At 37.0% G+C, this 20,770-nt stretch overlaps 1 protein-coding gene across 3 annotated transcripts in view; it reads left to right on the forward strand.

The window, feature by feature from the left end:
- Window positions 1-20,770, forward strand: part of ADGRV1 (adhesion G protein-coupled receptor V1) — a 412,710-nt gene that overhangs the window by 13,377 nt on the left and 378,563 nt on the right. For all 3 annotated transcript variants that reach the window (XM_073344461.1, XM_073344462.1, XM_073344463.1), the window contains exons 2-9: window positions 907-1,091; window positions 4,137-4,286; window positions 5,627-5,722; window positions 7,433-7,537; window positions 9,652-9,765; window positions 13,259-13,824; window positions 15,612-15,882; window positions 17,036-17,365. In XM_073344461.1, the coding sequence (XP_073200562.1) occupies window positions 907-1,091; window positions 4,137-4,286; window positions 5,627-5,722; window positions 7,433-7,537; window positions 9,652-9,765; window positions 13,259-13,824; window positions 15,612-15,882; window positions 17,036-17,365 (1,817 nt within the window). The remainder of the gene's footprint in view (window positions 1-906; window positions 1,092-4,136; window positions 4,287-5,626; window positions 5,723-7,432; window positions 7,538-9,651; window positions 9,766-13,258; window positions 13,825-15,611; window positions 15,883-17,035; window positions 17,366-20,770) is intronic.

Below are 20,770 nucleotides of genomic sequence, written 5' to 3' on the forward strand. Positions count from 1 at the left end.
CCAATCCTGCAACATGCGTTGTACCTCTGGAAAATGCTGGGCACTCTCAACTCCCATTGAATTCACTGGTACTTGAGGGATGCTCAACTTGCCATTGGACTTGGCCCTGAGTAAGGGAACTCAAATCCAGCTGAGTCTTAGATTGCTCTATCCTAAGAGAAAAGGATACACCCACATACTAAGGGAGAGTCCCAACCCTGAAGAGTTCACAGTCTCATTAAAACATGATGCCATAACTGGGTGTAATAAAAAAAAAATCTGAAAGGAATCTGGGAGAGAGGCTGAGAGAAACAGTAATAAAAATATAGGTCAAATATATACACACTAAATAGTTTAGAGTATCAGAGATCCTGACGGCGAATTCAAAAATATACAATAGGAAGTAGAATATATTTTAAACACTTGGAGTCAGTTTTTAGCAGGGAGTGTTATTTGTACCTACAAAATATAGGCCCAGCCCTGCACCGCTGAAATATGGCATCCAGTTTGCTCAGAATTATGGCCTGTGCATGTTTTGGGCTTGCTCTTTGCAGTCCTTACTCAGGGAAAACTGATATTTGGAAGATTGAATAGAGATTGCAGGATTGGGCCCAAAGGATACGAGTAATTTTGTCAGCATCAGGCACGAGGTGAGTGGATCAGATGTGAATACAAAACCCTGCATTTGATAATTATGTGAATCTTACTGAAAATATGGTCCTTAGGGTTTGTATCATATTTCTCCGTGAAACGAGAAAATATCCAATTATACATCAAATTACAATAAAATAAAGCAAGTTTAATTAAAAAAAGAAATGAGTAGAATATGAAGTGTTGGCTGTAAGTCAGTCAGTGATTCATAGAAATTGTTTCCTATATACTAAATACATCAACTTCTTTTATTCTTAAACTTTTTTTTTTTTATAGGTATGCCCTCTGCTTGTTTATTAGTTAACCTTCTTTTAGCATTATTCATCAGCTTCACATCTGGAGAAACAGAAGTAAAGTTTACTGGGCAAACAGAATTTGTAGTTCATGAAACTAGTACAACAGTTATACGTCTTGTTATTGAAAGAACAGGAGACCCAGCTAACATCACAGCAATTGTATCGGTAAGAAACTGCCTGTTCCCCTCTTTTTAAATGAAATTTGGATATCTGTATGAAACATTGACTGCTGCTGGTATGTTTTCTTTCTTTCTTTCTTTCTTTCTTTCTTTCTTTCTTTCTTTCTTTCTTTCTTTCTTTCTTTCTTTCTTTCTTTTCTTAACTGGGTCATTGCAGTGGGATGTATAGCTAGGTACCCTTGAGGATCCCTGTGGGGACTGTTTTGAGTCAGAAATACCCAAATGCTACAAGTGAGGAAATTTCCATTGGCTGTGCCAGTAGAAATGTTTTCAGGCTACTGATAGCTACTCAGAAAGCCAACTACTATTCCTGGGGGAGCTCCGTGAGTTTATAGGGCAGTATGATTTGGATTCTAGATGGTACTTGAAAGTCCACTCCCGGAGTGTGGGAGAAAAGAATTTTTCCTTCTCCAGTTTTTCTGGGCTGAGGGAGAACAGCTGTACCTCTTTAGTGACTTCATTAATTAGGCATGTGGCTTTATTACTTCAAAAAAAGGCCAATTAAGGAAAGATAGAGAAGAGATTTGCCCATTCTGAAGGGAAATAGGAAGATCGATCCTGGGAGGCACCTGCTATGTAGAAGTCAGGACACAATGATCTGAGAGATTAGATTGTGTTTACATTATTTTCTTTATTTCTTAGCTATTGTTAATCAGCCTGATTCTGCTTCCCTTACTCACATTGAGAAGTACCATACTTTTTTATATAGTCATATTGAAATCAATATGAGAATTTGCAGAGTAAGTTTCTACTCAACATGAGTGAGGGTGGTAGAATTCCCCATATGAGGGAAGATGTGTGCATTGAGTCTGCTACTTTTTATTTTGTGTAGATCCAGAGAAATGTGCCATATTTGTATACGGTCACCAAACATTGTACTCTTCTGAGCTCAAACAATGGACGATGCATATTATTTGAGTTAAAAAGGTTAGAAATTGATGTTCCAGAGGACAGTGCACTGGGTATAAAATCTAGAGAAGGCATGAATGTCTTTGAAAACTGGTGCTCTTGTAAAACATATAAAATGGCAGAGTTCTTTAGTTTTTATATTGAAAGGGGCCAGGATGCTATTACAAATATTTTCACATTGTTTTAATAAAGCTTATACTTTAATATAGCTATTGTTAGTTTTATAGAAGTACTATATGGCTATTGTGGTTGTTCTGAGGAAGAGCATTGCACTTTTGGGGAGAGAGACTGGAATTTGGCACCCAGAAGTTTCTGCTTTGGGTTTGGTCCTGCATCGATGACAAAATACAGAAGGAAAAGTTGACTGAAAACCCTATGATTCCAGTTAAACTGAATAAACATTTTTCATATCATTACTGCATCAATACCTTGGTATATATCCTTTGGCTAGAACAAGTGGAAAACAGTTTTGAAAAAACAGAAAACTAAGAGATTAGAAAATAAAACATAGCCCTATATATTGACAGTGTACTAGTTGATTGCTTGACTTTATTGCATTTTAAATAAAAAGTTGAAGAAAGTTAATAAACACTGTAAGTGTCTATAGTGGTAATAGGCTTAATTTAGCATGTGTATGGATTGTATGATATGCAGACATGCATCTTTGTGGCTACGCTTTAATATATATTAAGAAGCAACAGAATAGTGCAATAAATGTAAGAAGTGAACATTAAAAAATTCAGACTCTTTTTAAATTTTGAAAAAGTGCAACCATTTTATAAACTGGCTGAAAAACAGCCGATTAAAATAAGCAAAATATGCTGCAATTTCAGAAAAGTGAAAATTTTGAACAACTCTTGTAGGAAGATGTGTGTGGTCTGTCCACACTAGAGATTTTTTGTCTTTTCAATAGTGCGTCAGGCAATATTCTTTCCAAAATTTTCTAATTGAACTTGGTTGCCTAAAGTTAGGCACCTAAATCCATAGTTAGGTTCCTAACTTTAGGCAACCAAATTTATAATGTTGGTCTTCGTGTACACATACCAAAATGCTTGAACTTTCTCACAAGCATTCTCAGCACTAATCTAATTTCACTGTTCCCGTTCAACCCTTACAAACAGCTCCATCTGCCTTTTTCCGTTCAAACTTTCAGTACTAGTTTGGATGGTAACTTGAGGCATTGCAGCCACACTGGTTCAGTTGGCTTTCCCAGCTCAGTGCTTCAGTTCACCTGCACACCTAGCCTGAATAGCTTTGATGGTTCAAAGCAATAGGTTTGTAATTTGTCAAATGACAATCCTGCTTTCAAGTGAGTCAATGGGAGATTTTTGCCATTGACTTCAGTGGGAACAGGATTGGGCAGAGTGTGTTGCTCAGTGTTGACTGATCGCAGTTTAGCAAGAACATAATAATTTAAGAAATGTGGGTTTAAAGTAGTTTATGTTAAAATCTTTATTTATTCATAGCTAGCAAGTGTTGAAATGAATAATGTATAATAATTCCCATAACTGAAAATATATTATTATTCTACACAAATGGAATGACCAACAGGCAGTCCCGATTTAGAATGCATTGATGTTACTCTAGTAGAGGGTGCCAGAGAGTATGGTCTGTTTCATCTGCCAGAATTCTCTGTGTTGCATATAATCTTCATTACCTTGGAGAAAGAGAGAAGCAGAGGTTCCTTCTGGACCCATGACCATCATGTCACAGTACAGAGCACTCGGCTGTTGCATCTATACTAGTATTTGTTATACTAATAATGTGTAGTGTGCATGTTCTTGTAAATAGTATTTTAAAAATAGTGTTCCTAATTAAAATATGACACTGTGGTGCACTATGTGCAAGATAGTCACATACTGGAATGGATTAAGGCTCCCTGATGGGATCATGACTAGCTGTGAATAAGTGACATACTTAGTTTCTCGGGATGGGTATAGGAAGTTGCTTACTATGTTGTTGTTGTCCTGTGCCATCTGTCCAGAAACACTTGGACTGACGGTAGTGAAGATTGAGGGAGGAGTAATATATAGAAAACATCATCTATAATACGTAAAGCAAAGTCAGAAGAAAATTATAGAAAGTGTGGAGTAGGTTAAATGCATATGTGTATTTCTTGTAGATTTACGGAGAAAACACTGGTGACTTTTTTGACACCTATGCAGCAACGTACATACCTGATACAGAAACAAACAGAACTGTTTATATATCGGTCTGTGATGATGATCTTCCGGAGGCTGATGAGATGTTCATGTTTTACTTGACATTACAGGTAAGTGTTAGTTTTTTTGTTCATCTGTTTCACTAGAAAAAAGACTTTGGCATATGTGGCTGCAGCTTACTTACTTACTTACTTCATTGGTGAATTTGGCTCCCCATGTCTAAAGCTTAAAGTTTGGACAGCGGGCAACCTGATAACCTTGTGCTACTTCTTAGCAGTTCCATGCACAAGACATAAGTTTGTTTACCATGCTTGAGACTTTCTGCAGAGGCAATATATTCAGCTATGGAGACTTTAACAGGGACTGTTTCCAGTTCATTAAGAAGCAAAACTGAGGTTCTGAAGAGAATCTTGTCCTTTCTTCCTTGTCCTGCCCAGAAAGACATTGCTTCAAGGGGAAGGGTGAAAAGTAGTTGGGAAACAGGATGATCCTCATTGCTTCAGAAAAAGACCTCCCTGGAAAAATATACCTTGAACAGCATGTAGGTAAATCAGTGTATATTGCTAATCCATGTTAGAATAAAAGAAAAGGAGTACTTGTGGTACTAACCAATTTATTTGAGTGCCACAAGTACTCCTTTTCTTTTTGCGAATACAGACTAACACAGCTGTTACTCTGAAACCATGTTAGAATGAGGCAACTATTGGAGAAGCTTGTTTTCTCCCTTTTTTTTGAAGGTTAACAGTCCATGGTAAAGTTTAAAGTCACTGCAATAAAAGTGAATCTTCATTTTACCCCTCTGTTTCATAGTTAGCACAAATGATTGACAGTAAATATAAATATACGTTTCCCCCTCCTTTCCCTTTCCTTCTTCCCTTCCTCTGCCCATCAGTATTTAACTCAGAAATATAATAGAAAAGTCATAAACTGATCTTATCCATATATATATATATATACATGGTAAACTGCTGTAAACAATCTGCTCATGACCTGTAGATTCATATAAAACTTAGCTCCAAAATTTCAGCCTATACAGAATGCTAAAAAAAAAGCTCTTTTGTTTCGTTTCGTATGCATGCTTCATATCTAATTCCTTATTGCTATGGTATCATTAATAAATTATCAGGTATGATTAATGTCTTCAACGTTTCTTTTGAGCATTTTATTGTTTAACCAGACTCAGACTCTATAGAATGTGTTTTTCATAGGCAGTAAGAGTGATTTTTTTGCATTCTGTTGACTTGAATACCTTTTTCTTGGAACTTGTAACCAGATACAAAAATACAATGAACCAATCAAAAAAATAAAAAAGCTCCAACAACAACAAAAGGAAAGACATACACTTTGAATGAAAACATATTTTTTTAAAAACAAGTTCTTACTGAAAAACTGCATTTTTTTAAACTGTCTGAATCGCTGGTTCACTTATCATATGTCTTGTTAATTTTAGAAACCATCTGCAGGAATAAAGCTTGGGTCACCAAGGTCTGTCACTGTAACAATCTTATCAAATGACAATGCCTTTGGAATTATTTCCTTCAATATGGTATGTTTTTACATTCTATACCTTAATCATTTTAAATAGTGTAAAGGGGTGATTTTCCAAAGGCACCAAAGGGCATTTATGTGCCTAATTTCCTTAGAAGTCTGTGTCAGTTGGGCACCTAACTCCCATTTGTGACTTGAAATCAGCCCAGTTACAGATTTCTTTAATATGGTTAAATATATATGACTGAAATTCTACTGAACACTATCAGACATGCTTTCATTGGGCTGCTCTCACACTGGGCAAGCTTGTGTGCTAGTCTTCCTAGAAGACATAGAACTTGCAGCCCAGGGGAAGGTGGGGCCTTGGTGGTTTTAAGCAAATCAGGAACTCCATACAAAAGTTTAAAGAACTGTAGATTAGTACCTATAGTGGAATTCACTTTATTTAGTGGTTTCATCACTTTGCAAGTGAAATGAGTCAGTGTTCTCCTTGTGCAAGTTGGTAATATACTGTCTTAACTCTGGGACCAATTTTACTCCCATTGAAATCAGTAACAGAGCTCCCATTTATTTCACTGGGTGCAGCGTAAGACCCTCTCTTCTTCAAAGCAATAACATGATGTGTAATGTTGCTACGTGCATTTTAGAGAGCACAGTTCACTGCTGGTGTGAAAGTAAGTTGAGGACTACTCTATTGCCTTACATGGATATACACTCACTTATGCCATTGGTGAATTTGGCCCAGAGATATTGTGGATATCTGAAAATATTGTGGTCCTTACTAATCCGTTATCAGTATTTTTATACTTACATCTCAGAATCCCACACGGGCACCAACATGTTATAAATTAGTCAGTACTTCTGGAATACAGTGCTTGGGAGTGCCCTTTGCAGTGCTTCAGACAGAGTGTCACATGTTGCATTGTGGAGATAAGATGGGGCTGAACGGCAGTTGGAGCCCCTTAAAGAATTCTAGCTGACTCAGCTAGAATTCCTGGTAGTGTTCTAGAGGTACTCCACCACCTATTAAAACTTGCAATGCCTGCTTCTCCCTGCAATGCTAAGCTAGTTCTGTTGGCTTGTGTTGTGGTAGGGGCTGGACCATGGCCATGCTAGCTCTCCAGTCCATTAGTAGTGGGCAGTTCCATGCTTATGCCCTCCATCTTGAATGTGGCTGGCTCTTGTACAAGGAGGCCCTTTACTAATAAAGCACAAGAACCTTAGAAATAGCCCAAACTTGTTTTCTGGGTGAATTAAACTTTATTGACTGAACAAGTCTTTGTAGCTAAAATAGATTTAAAAACTCATATTTGTAAAATAATAAAATTGGACTACTTATGAAAATCAGTATCACAACATAAATTATGTCCTGTAATTTTAAAATCAATGTAACTATCTAACTATCTAATAAATGATTTTAGAAGGGAGAAAATCTGTTTTTAATTGGCTTAGGAACTTCTATAAATAATAATGATACAAGCCAAGTAGCTTGTATATGGTAGCGATGTTTGTTTCTAGAAAAAAGGGGGAAAAAAGAAAAAAGCACTCAAGTAACCACTGCTAATATTTTTATCTGAAGTCTTTCAAGCTTTTTATTAGTTGAACTAATTGGTTGCTAGGAAACGTCATACCATCAGGTGGACCAGTTTACAGATTGGATTAATTTGTTTGTGGGACTTTGGTATTTCCATGGTAACAGTTTTTTCTTCTCTCTCTGTTGAGATGTTTGATCAATGCCTGATTGCCTGTCCCTTCTCTTCTCCTTTAGTCTGCATTAATCACAGTGAATGAGCCCACAGGTAGAAATGAATTTGTGCCTCTGACTCTAATTAGGGAGAAGGGAACCTATGGGACTGTGACTGTGACTTTTGAGGTAAGTTTATTGAAACAACTTCACACCTCAGCATACCTTCTTAGAACTGCATGGTTAAAATCATAGTCCTGCTATATATGTATGAATGTAGACAAAGGACTAATTGCTGCTGTCTAAATTTTGTTAAACAGGAGTGCTTTACTTGCCACTTGAAAAACATTGTAGTTAGGTAAACCAGCTATAATCTGAGGGACAGTTGTTGGGAGACACTAGAAAATGGTAGATATTCTTTATAATTTGTATATTTAATCTCGGTAAATAATGATACAATATTTGTATTTCAGTTACAGGGTTTGAAAAAAAAACTTAGGAAGATAAACAAAGTTATGTTAACTTGCACCAGTGGAAAATAAGTCAGCAAGAACTAAAAATTGTTTAATAAAAGTTTTTTAAAATACAGAAAGGGTAAATGTCCTTGGAGGTGGGTCAAAAGAAGTTCTGAAGTGATATTTACAAATAAATGTTACAGTAGAACTTCACCATTTGACCTAACTTTTGAACACTTTAAAATGTTGGCTCAGGGTTTTCTGAAAATCTGGTACCTTTAAGATATCTCAAGCTTGGTACCCAAGAAGAGAGGCACGCAAAATCATTAGTTACTTTAGATTATTTAGGCCATACTGTATCTTGTATGATATTCAAATCTAGCAACATTTGAAATGTTGAATATCTCATTTAATTTTTCTTATCCACCTAAGTTTCAATTGTATACTTTAGTTTCTGCATTTCATATATAGTAAAACTTCTTTCATGTGGATCTCTGGATCAGTTTTGCTTGTCTATGGGAAAGCATAATTATAGAAACATAGGACTGGAAGGGATCTTGAGAGGTCTTCTGCTAGACCATGCCTGACAGGTGATCGGAGGTTTTTAAGAGCATGCTAGACAATGATAGAGATTCCACAACCACCCTAGGCAATTTATTCCAGTGCTTAACTACCCTGACAGTTAGGAATCTTTTCCTAATGTCCAATCTAAACCTCCCTTGCTGCAATTTAAGCCCATTGCCTCAGAGGTTAACGAGAACATTTTTTCTCTCTCCTCCTTTTAACAACCTTTTATGTATTTGAAAATTGTTATCATGTTCCCCCTCAGTCTTCTCTTCTCCAGACTAAACAAACCCAAGTTTTCTAGATTAAAGGTTTTCTCGTCCTTTAATCATTTTTGTTGGTCTATTCTGGACTCACTCCAATTTGTCCACATCTTTTCCTGACATGTGAAGCCCAAAATTGGACATAATACCTACCAAGCGTTTGATCCCTCACTCATTAAAATCAATGGAAAGAGTCCTATGGCCTTCAAAGGGCTTTGATTATGACCCCAATTGAGCTGTTGTAATTTTATATTCTATATTTAATATGTAAGTACAGTGTAATATGTGACTTTTTATGCAATTTATTGTTTACGTATTAGTGTCAAAGAAATTTTGCCCTCTATAGAATCAGTTGATATTATCACATAGCAAATAGTACATGTACTTATGAAGTATCAGCTATGTAAAAATTCTCATCCTGCCCTAAGTAGCCTGTTGTTTGATTAGATTTCATTTGTAACTTCATTATAACTGCATAAAAATAAATAACTTCAATGTCACAAACCAGAAAAAAATGCCACAAAAGCAATTCCTACTAGAATTCTATCTCAGAATTTAGTTCCATCCAGATAATTATGTATAATAAATTATAGTCCGCATTCTTTCAGCTATTCAAAAGAACCAGTTATGAATCAGTGGACACTAAAGAGCTCTCATGGGCCCGTATTGAAGCAAATTTCTTCTAGTTATTCTTTTGGCCATCCATCCCTCCATCATGATTACTCTGATTTGTCCCGTTAGACATTCAGCTAGATAGGCATATTTACCCAAAATAGCCCTTTTGTTGCAACTATTGCAACATGGCTTGTGAAATCAAAATTTCCTCTGCTATACCTAATATTTAGAGTTGTGAGGTAGGAGACCATTGACTATTCAATGAATCTTTGTGTATCCCACACAGCTTATTTCGAATATCAGACTGACACAACCATATTAGACTTGTATTCCTGTTTATCTGAAGTTACGTAAGCCTTGAAAATGTCTTGTATATTTGTTGATCAGAAAAATGAATTTTTTGCAGGTAGAAGGTGGCCCAAACGCAGCTGAAGAAGACTTGAGCCCAGCTAAGGGCAATATTACCTTTCCTCCTGGGAGAGCAGTGCTGATTTATAATTTAACAGTGCTCGATGACCAGGTAGGAACAAATTGGATTCATTTTAGAAGGTTTTGATATGCAGAAGGTGAAGTTGTATGCATCATGGCTTTGAATAATGAATGCACAAAACTGCTTGGCTTAGCGAAGGCTTTAGTGTGGTTCTGCTCAGAAAAGTGACTTTGTAAATACCAGCATTTCAGGATTCCACATTTGTTGTTTCTACCTTCTTGTCTGGCACCTCATCCCAGCAGCAACTGCGCATTTAATTAATTTAACTGCACAACACTCCTGTGAGACTTATTGTAAGTTTTTTGAGGTGGAGACCCTCTTTTTGTTTTGTGTTTGTACAGCATGCAGCACAGTGGGGTCCCAGTCCATGAATGGGGCTCCTACCTACAACTAAAATACAAATAATATAAATACATATTTATTTAAGGAAAATATTATCCCCATTTTACAAATGAAAAACTGAGGTATGGGGCAGGTTAAGTGACTTGCCCAGGGTCACATACAAAATCTATGACTGAATTAGGTATTGAACCCAGGTCTCAAAGTATAGTGCTTATCCATTATTAAACTGTCCCTCCTACAGTGATTTGTAAAATCTTCCATAGCAAATATTCTCTGTTTCCAAATAAAAATATATTTTTCTTAACTGGCTTTCTTTCAAAGTCAACCTGTAGTTAGACAATCAACTTGGGCTCTTTCCTTGTTTTATATTACCAGTTATGAAGGTATAGCAGATCATATTAACCCCTTATTTATAGTTATACCCTTAGTAATGCCTGTGCAATTTCATTGCCTTCAGTTAATGATGCATAAGATGGAACAGAATCCAGCAGTCTCTCTTAGCTGTGTTGGCTCTACATAGCTAACAGGTGTGAAAAGCAGGTAAATCTTATGTTTGTCACTAGAATAAGATGACATTACTTTGAGTGGACATAAGGAGCACATCTGTTGAAAGAGATTCATTTTTTACACAGACACTTTTAAGAATAGAGCAACACTTTGAAAATAGATAGCTTCTCCTTATAATAATAAAACAAAAGGCCCATGCTGGCCAAAAGCCTTCTAAACAGCATGAACACTACATAATAACTAGAACTATTCAAAATTTTTCGAATTAAAAATAATTTTATCCCAAAACGGCCTTCTCTTAAAATATGTATGTTTACAATTTTTTCATTCATTTGATATTTTAATTTTTTTTTTTTGAGGGAAACCCCAAATCAAAAATTTTCCAGTTTGTTTTTTCTCCTCTTTTATTCCCCTTCCTTTTCTTTCCCTTTTTCAATGGCAGAATGAAAAAAGGTGTTAGGAGTATGTCCAGTGTCTTTCAGAGCAGAGCGCGTTAGAGAGAATGGGATTGGGCCAGGAAGAAGGGTTGGAAGCAGTCCAGAGTCAGCTTCACCAGATACACAGTGGGGAGCATGTGGCTCTCCTTTGTCTTATGTAACTCTGTTTTAAAGTTCCTATAAATCCTTACTTCTAACTATCCAGACTATGCCTCCTTATCAGTCCATAAGACAATTCGAAAGGAAGAAGCATAGGTGAGAGACTGGAAAAAAAGGCAGATAAGGTGGGGAGAAAACAAAAACTGAATAACTTAAAAATATTCAATAAATTCACCAAAAAAATGAATAAATAAGAAACCTGTGAAACAAAAATTGTTTAGAATTTTTTTTCAAAAGCTCTACCATTTTCAACCAACTCTAATGATATTTATAGTATCAGAAAAGTTTCCTCTAGACTGGTATGCTTGAGATGCAGAAACATCTCCTCCAGGTAAAAATTAATATTTCTGTAGTCTGTAATACCAACATGGAACTGTTGGGTTCTGCCTAGTAATCCTTTGTGGAGATAATGAAGATGTGATTATTTAGAGACGTGTTCTCAGAACTCTATGACTGAAAGCTATGGTGTTGCTGATAAGATTGCACAGATGTAAATGAGGGCGTATTCTGGCCGGCAGAAATCTCACTTATGATGATGCTGATGATGGAAAGAACCCAATTTTACTATGAGAACCTACACTGAATGTGCAGGACTGGTAGTTAGAAAGACATCTTCATATCTGTAAATTGAGCACTATCTTTTATATAGATATCAATGAGAAACCACAGACATGGGGCTCCAAAATGGCACTTTTAAAATATTTTTTCGATGTAGAACTACACTTTAATATGTCTTTGTTATTCTACTGACAAAATTCTTCTTTATTATTGAGTGGTATGGGAGTTTATCTGGGGAAAATAATAGACAAGCAGGACTGAGAAAACTTTGTGCCAAATTCTTTGGTGAAGTTTGATTGATGCTTTTGTCTGCCACTTATGATCCAATTAACTGACCCAACAGCTCCGAGTTGCAGAAACATCATTTGTAGTTAAAAAGTCTTATATATTTTGACTGTCTTTTAAATGGCTTTGCAGGAGAGTATGACCACGGGTGGGCTAAAAGAAACATAAATGAATAACATCCATGTTGGTCAGACAGAATAACTGTTGTACCTCAGTATGGGAGAGCCGTGACTTAGATCTTTCAGATTCCAGGTTTGAAAAAGGCTGTGTCAGTCAACAACACTATGCAAGTTTTAGTGCCACAAGCCAAACAAGGAGTGAAATTGGCACTGGCTTTAAAGACAGCTGCACACTCACTCCCATAGTCCTAGAAAAGGATCCAAGGGTGGCCAATTAGCAAATGTTTATGAAAGAGGAGAAATACTGGACAGCAGGGAATTAGAACCTTTTTAAAGAGCTGAAGGCAATAACAGTGCTTAGAAAGGATGTGTCCACTTTATAACTGAATATTTACCATCAGCAATAACTGTAATTAATTTTGCACTGGTATTTCTTTCAGAAGTAAATACTACTTTATTGTGAGTGTCAGAAACAAGGATCAGATACAGGACCCAATTCTTTCCTCACCTACATTCCATTCCCATTGGCTTCACTGGGAATTGTGTAGGTCCATCTGAGAGCAGAATGTGTGCAGTTTCTTTCATCTAGTCCTATATGAATGGTGAGAGACTGAACAAGGTCATGTCCATTTGCTGTGCTCATAGGGCCATATCTCAGGCACTCTGGCATAAACCACCGGTGAAGTCAGTAGGGTTACTCAGGATTTAAACCTGGATAACTGAGAGCAGAGATTATCTCACAGAGAAGCAGTTTGTAAAATGCTCCAAGCAGCAGATAGCGATGGTCCCATGATGCAAAGTTTCAGTCTCCTAAAAATCTGGAAGTGGTGAGAGCCAGTGTTTTGGTTCAGACCCATTTTTAGTTTCAGTATATCTATGTTTTATTCATATTTCTAAAGTACAGCAATATGTTCTGGAAAATGGAAATGTTCTGTTTTGGGAAAGTGTTTTGAGTCAAGGTATACTAAATTATAGGTGTGTTCCCCTGTTTGCACTACTGAATGATCTGTTGGTTTGCTTGTACTGAAGAATAAATTAAGGCAGTTTTGATAGTCAGACTGCTCTGCGTATATTTAAAACATGAGTTATTCTTAGCTGTTAATATTATTTTTCCAGATACCAGAAAATGATGAAATATTTAATGTTCATCTGAGAAGTGTGGAAGGAGGGGCTGAAATCAATGCAACAAGAAACACTGTTCAGATTACTATTAAGAAAAATGACAGCCCTGTGCGATTCACTCAGAGTGCTTATATCGTGCCCGAGGAGGGTGATGTGCTAACAATTCAAGTGGTTCGTGGTAAGGATGACAGCGGAAAATTGATTGGATCTGATGAATATGAAGTCTCTGTCCGTTACATCATCATAACTGGGAATTCAACAGCACACGCACAGCTTTATTTAGACTTCCTAGATCTGCAACCAAATATGACTATTGTTTTCCCATCTCAAGTGCATGAATCTGACATGAAATTTAAAATCTTCGATGATGCCATACCAGAAATTGCAGAGACCTTTCAGATTATGCTCCTTAACGACACTCTGCAAGGAGATGCTGTTTTAATAAGCCCTTCTATTGTCCATGTCACCATTAAACCTAATGACAAACCCTATGGAGTACTGTCAATCAACAGTGTATTGTTTGATCAGGTGGTTGTCATTGATGAAGACCAAACTTCAAGGTACTTTAGATTTTCCAACTGTAGCTAAAATGTTATCTTTTGGATTTATGAAACAGCTGTTTTGGGGGTAGTTTTCTTAGGGAAGGGGAAAATGTTAAGTGCTATAATATCACAATACAGAATGTATAAGTTTGCAGTCCTTCAAATTTTAACACTGAAGTAACATTATTTTTAGGGTTTTGTACATTAAGATTAAAGTTTTGTACAAATGTTTACTATTGATGAGATAGCTGTGTTTGGAAAATAGACATGGGCTCTGTAGCAATACTCACTACCTGCCATTGCTCTGTGTTAACCCCCACAATAGCAAGAGGTGCACCCATCTACCACATTATTAATAATCCCAGGAAGAAGCCTCTCTGGAAGGGGGTACTTTTTATTTTTTAGTAATGATGCAGGACTAGCATATTTTAATTACACAGTCATTAAACTAGTCCTGCATTCTTAGCTGCTCAAAGTCAGTGGCTCTCAACCTTTCCAGACTATCCGCAAGTTTCACCTCACTTAAAAACTACTCAATTACAAAATCATACATAAAAATACAAAAGTGTCACAGCACACTATTAGTGAAAAATTACTTACTTTCTCATTTTACCATATAATCATAAAATAAATCAACTGGAATATAAATATCGTACTTACATTTCAGTGTATAGTATATAGAGCGGTATAAACAAGTAATTGTTTGTATGAAATTTTAGTTTTTACTGACTTTGCTAGTGCTTTTTATATAGGCTGTTGTAAAACTAGGCAAATATCTAGATGAGTTGATGTACTCACTGGAAGACCTCTGTGTACCCCAGGGGTAAGCATACCCCTGGTTGAGAACCACTGCTCTAAGTGAATGCAGATTTTGTTAGAAACAGAGTGAACTAGGTACAATTTACATAATGTTGTGTTAAAAAATCATGGCATCTTGAATCATAAGTGTACTCACCTCTGGATATAACATTTTGTGGGATGAGAAGCTTCATATGGAAAAGGTATAGGTGTTGTAACTACATTAATTTGTTTCACTAATTTGTTTATCATGCTAAATTTACAGAACTACAATTAAAACACAATAATATATGGTCACCTTAATTTAAAATACCTCTCGAATAAAAATGGAGTTTTTCAAAGTTAGTTAATTTAATAGCAAGAAGCATAACTTTATAAATACTGAACGTACCTCATTGATACCAAGACAGTATGTCCAGACCCAGAAATAGTAGTGGTTTAATATTTCAATATAGAAGAAACAATGATGATTTTGAATGAATTAAGCGCTCATGCCTAAGAGTTGTTATCTGATATAACTTGTAAACTGCTAAAAACCAAGGCTAGAAGAGATGAAAATTACTTACATTTGAGAAATCAAACTAATAGGTTTCACTAGACATATTTAAATCTCATATTTTATAAATGTGTATTTCTCAATATCTTTCTTATTTAAAAAAGGGAGTTCAGGCTGTACCATCACCCATATTATATATGGTTCATTAAAAAATAGTCTTTGTGTTTAAGAAAAGTCTAAATCTAAATTATGATGGCATTTTCCACACTATCAATCAGACCAAACTATAGGGTTTGACTCTGATCTCATGTGAACCAATTAAATCAAGACTAATTCCACTGAAGTCAGTGGAATTATACTAGTATAAACCAGTTAAGAGAGATCCGAATCAAGCCTTTTGAAAGGGGACAAATAGTGTAAAAGCCTACAGCATTCAGAGGATGGATAACTAGGAAAAACATTTCATGTTTAGGATAAGCCAATATATGTTTACTTTTCTTCACAACCATAGGTTTGAAGGAATTACAGTTGCAAGAAATGGTGGAACACATGGAAATGTTTCAGTTACTTGGATTATAACTCGTAATAGCAGTGATCCTTCACCTGTGACTGCAGACATCACTCCTGCCTCAGGGGTGTTACATTTTGCTCAAGGACAGATGTTGGCATCACTTCTTCTGAACATTATCAATGATGATTTCCCTGAAGAGGCAGAGCCCTATCTGCTTAGAATTCTAGCTGATACAATACAGGGTGGTGCAGAAGTGAGTGAACCTGCCGAGGTAAGTCTGGTTTTATGTTGTTTTTCAGAGAAGTGGGCAGGGAAGTAAAAAGACTTTTTCGCGTTTAGATAAAGCTGATCATTTAGAAAGGCTAAGGATTTGTACTTAAACCATGGAACAAAATTATTTGTATCTATTTGTATTGCAGTAGTCCCCAGAGACCCTAACTGAGGTCAGGGCCCCATCGTGCAAGGCACTGTACAAACAGTATCTCTGTCTCATGGTTAAATGACAGTGAGGCATGTTTAAGTCTATTTACTTGATTGTAAAATGGCCCCATACTGGCTGTAATAATATTCTGCAGGTTAGGCCTGGTGCAGAAGGGGCATTCAACAGGTGCTCAGTGGAGGGTTATGTGAAGCCGCTCAGGGGACAGAAAACTAATGTTAATGACTTCCCCCCAAGTGGCCACATGTGTATCCAGGCCCCATTTCTCCCATATAGTGGCATGGAGTTTACTGCAACTCTGGGCTGTAATCCCATGACATTTTTTGTTTAGGAAGCATAGGGAGATAGGCATAGTATTCAAACTGTTAGCAGCTTGGGGGACATTCTCCTCCTTCTTAGCTACCTTTACTCCTAAGCTCTATCCCTTACAAAGCAATGGGTGCCTTGACATCAATGGGTGCCTTGACATTTCAAGGATCTCTGTGAGATCCGGTCAGGGAGACACTGTATAGTCAATGATTTTGCAATTACATCCTAGTGGCCAGGGAGGGAAAAGCAGAGTCCCTGGCTAGGGGGTATGCAATCATGCAGCTCTTATATGTGTGCCTCTAAGCACCTTGTCTACAGCGCACAAATCATTCTCACAATTTTAATTAATTGTTATCTTGGTTGGTAATTTCAACAGAGGCCAAGTATAGAATGGGCACGGAACTAAGCTATTCTTTGTTCTCTAGAGGTGGACTCATTGAGTCATAGTTGACACATGTCGATGGTGCACTGTGAGTAAGTTCACACAGCTACTATTATACATATTCTGTACAAAGGACACTTCAGTTTTTCATGAACACTATAAATTCACAGAAAAATGGGTGTGGAAAATCTCATGGTAACAATCAGAGCAACCACCACTAGAAGAATGAATAATACTATATGGTGTGTGCTAATGGTGACATATAGTAATAACGATATTTTTCTCTTCTTGTAGCTTTTGTTCTACATTCAGGACAGTGATGATATTTATGGTCTAATAGAGTTTTACCCTTTGGAGAACCAGAGGATTGAAAGCAACCCAACAGGACGTTTTTTGTCCTTGAGTTTTGCAAGGCAAAGAGGAACAGTCGGAGTTGTGAGGTTGGTTTATATTGTCCTGTACGTTCCTGCTGGAACCGTGGATCTTGAGCGAGCAAAAGATGACATCCTAAATGTTTCAGGAAGAGGCATCCTCATCTTTCCGGAAGGGAAACCCCAGGACATCTTAAATCTACCAATAAGAAATGATGCATTTCTTCAAAATGGTGCCCATTTCCTCATACAGGTACTTTATATGTTAAAATATTTATCAACTGCTTTTCAAATAAACAAGGGCACAGTGTTACTAGTAGTTGCATACTTTTGTATGCACTGAGAATTACCAATACAGTATGTAGCTAGGAAATCTTTCTCTGGTATAAGGAGGTTTTTTCAAGAAATATATCTTGTAGAACCCTGTTCTCAAATAATTATTTTACTATCACACGTTTTTCTGTAAGCCCTCTATTATAACATAATAAATGTATTAACTAGAATTCAGCAACAAAGAATAAACTAATTGTTGCAAAATTTTACTGCTCTTCCTTCACTCCAGGGCAATAATACTTTTAAAGAGATGACTAAAATATATTGAAGATTTTTAACATTGTCATTATTATGGAAAAGGACGGTTCAGTAGGTTTTGTGGTAAATTTTCATGACGGTGTTACCAGAATGATATTTGTTCCTTCTTTTTCATTTTTTTGCATTTAGGGCCTGATCTAAGGCCCATCAAAAGGTTCCCATTGACTTCAATGGGCCTTAGATCTGGCTCTTAGTCTACACTCTTGGAAGAGATCCAGATTGGATCATCAGTCAGGCCCTAAGTCAATGATGTGAGCCAAAGTCAGACATGCTGATGTAATATAAGGTTGTGGGAGATACACCTACTTACTGGAGTGTGAATACTGATCACTCTAGGGAAGTGTGTGGAAGGCTAAGTTGATATAACTTATTTGTCGAGAAGCCAAGAGAAGGTATAAGAATTACTCTTTGTATTGAGGTAGGGCATAGGGGCCCCAGTCATGGACCAAAAGCCAATTTTGCGAAGTGCTGTATGAACAACTAACCAAAAAGACAGTCGTTGCACTGAGGAGCTTACAATGTAAGTATAAAACAGGAGAAAACAGAGAGGTACGATAAAGAGAAAGGGGGAACATATAGTAACTATAGTAATATAGTGAGACAAAACTGTTCAGTATGAAAAGCTATTGTAACAGCATACTGGAATGGGGGAGTGGTCTACTCTTGTTACTTTTCAAGATACACTCTTCTCTTCCATACCCTTGGCACGTGACCAACACCAATTTACATTCCTTTAGACTAAACTAAACTCAGCAAGCCAAATCCAAAGAGGATAAGTAGGGAGTGTAAGTTAAATGTCAGTAAGTCTGTATGAATCTAAGGGAGTCTAAGCTGGTGAAACATACACCACATTGGACTTGCTTCTGAATTGAGCTTCGTAGTTTTTCTTCCAGTTTCCTTTCCAAGTTCTCTCCTGCCCTTTATTTTTTCTTCTTTCTAATTTTGTTTCTGGAAGCAAGCAATTTCTTTCATTGCTGATTAGAGCAGGTTGAAAATTTTCTATCTAAATTATTTTTTTACAGAACACCTGAAAACAAAAAAATTCACCTGCAATGCCAGAATGTTTTTGATTCAGAAATGCTTGCATGGTGACTCATGGGAGGTGTAGTTTGGGTGCCTTATGTACTCAGTGTCCTCTGGGCCAAGTTCCCCAGCCAGACTATCCATGATGCACCACAGTGGCTCACCAAGAAGGGAGACTGTGGTGCATCATGTGAGATATAGTCCAGCCAGGGAGTCTGGCCTATAGAAGAGAACTGGGGCATGAGGCATCCAAACTACAACTCCTGTGAGACACCATGGCAGCACTTCTGAATACAAAAGTTTTAGGTTTCAGCCATGTTTTTAGTGGGTTTTCAGACGAAAGTTTCTGGCTGGTATTTTTTAGGTTTTGGACCATTTCTTTCAGTTTTTAATTTTTTTTTTGCCAAAAAGTTTGAAATTTCCCATGGAATGCTTCACAATCAATTTTTTTTGTTTTTTGTTTTTGCATTTTCATCAAAATTTCCATTGCGCGAAGGGAGACATTTTCTGATTAGCTGCACTGGTGATAGCCATGATGACCATGTGCCATTCTTTTAATTTAAAATTTGATCTCCCTCCTGGAGCCCTTGAACAGATTCATCTGCTATATCTGCTGCAGATGTGAAACATATTAATCTACCACACTTAAATACAAAGGAGATTTTAAGAGGTACTGAAATGCAGTAAAAGTGTGGGATGTAAAAAAGCAAACAAATTAGTGCAGGATAGATATTGTAGAATTCCTCATGGCCAGTGATCCTGTGTGCATTGCACAGCTTTTCAAACTTCAGATCCCAGACTTCAGTGCTGTACGTTCTCTATGAACCGGAAGGATCTGTGTGTTTAGATAAATTAAACAAGAGGGCCTCCTATAGTGGACAGTTCATTTAAAAACTCATTTGGAAAACAGCACTATTTGTCACTAAGACAATCCCTTCATGTTGTGAATGAGCTATAAGATCAGAGAGCATGGTTAGAATGAGAACATTACAGAGCTTGTACTGTACACAATAGATGAGTAACTCAAGAATTGGGGGAGGGAAGAGGAGGAGGAAACGAAGCTTGAATGAAGCTAAAGAATGGCTAGAAAAATCAGAGAAATGAGCTGAATATTTTTCAGTGACATACCCAATTAAATAATCTACTGTAGTCAAAGATACAACTTTTGGCATGTTAAGGAAGACTAATGGGCTTTTCCAAATTCAAAGGATCCCAATGTATTGAATAATTCTTTGAGTGATTCAGTCAGGCCAAGCACAGATGCTTAAGACATCCAGTGATAAAAGCCGTGACAACTCAAACACTAACTCAGATACTATGTAAAATAAAGTAAATATTTTACTACTCACTCATTCTTCCTCCATGCCTCCCCCAATAACTCCTGGAAAATAATAAAATAAGATAGTAATAAATGGGACTTGGTGAATGGCTATTTTTTGAGACAGCTGGCGGGAAAAAGGAAGAGTGTTGGAGGTACTTTCTTTATAAAATAATATATTTACTATAATTCTTATCTATCTTATCTGTCTTAGCTATCAAGTAATTGTTGGTGGTGAAGGCTGTAAAAATGTTGATGAGATGAGATGAGGATGGCATAGAGCAGTGGTTCTCAAACTTTTTTTTTCTGCGGACCACTTGAAAATTGCTGAGGGTCTTGGCGGACCACTTGATGATCTTTCCAAATGTTATTTGTACCGTTAGTTAACTATTGTAAAGCGCTTTGGTTAAAAGCACGATATAAAAACCCTTTAATAATAATTAAAGTTTTTTTGTTCTACAAATAAAAGCACACAACTCATAATTTAATACCAGTAGTCTTACCTTTCTAATGGTTCCCTCTCTCCCCCGCCACAGCAGTCCCCAAGCTGGGGATAGGAACGAGAGGGGGGTCTCTCCCTCTCTCCCCCACCGCAGCCACCCCCGAGCTGCGGCTCTGAAGGAAGGAGGTCTTTTCCCCACTACAGCAGCCACAGAGCTGAGGCTGGGAAGGAGGGCCGTCTCTCCCTGGCAGCTGCAGCCCTGGAGTTGGGGAAAGTCGCCTCTT

The sequence above is a fragment of the Lepidochelys kempii genome, chromosome 5, assembly GCF_965140265.1.
Source record: "Lepidochelys kempii isolate rLepKem1 chromosome 5, rLepKem1.hap2, whole genome shotgun sequence".
NCBI classification, from domain to species: domain Eukaryota; kingdom Metazoa; phylum Chordata; order Testudines; family Cheloniidae; genus Lepidochelys; species Lepidochelys kempii.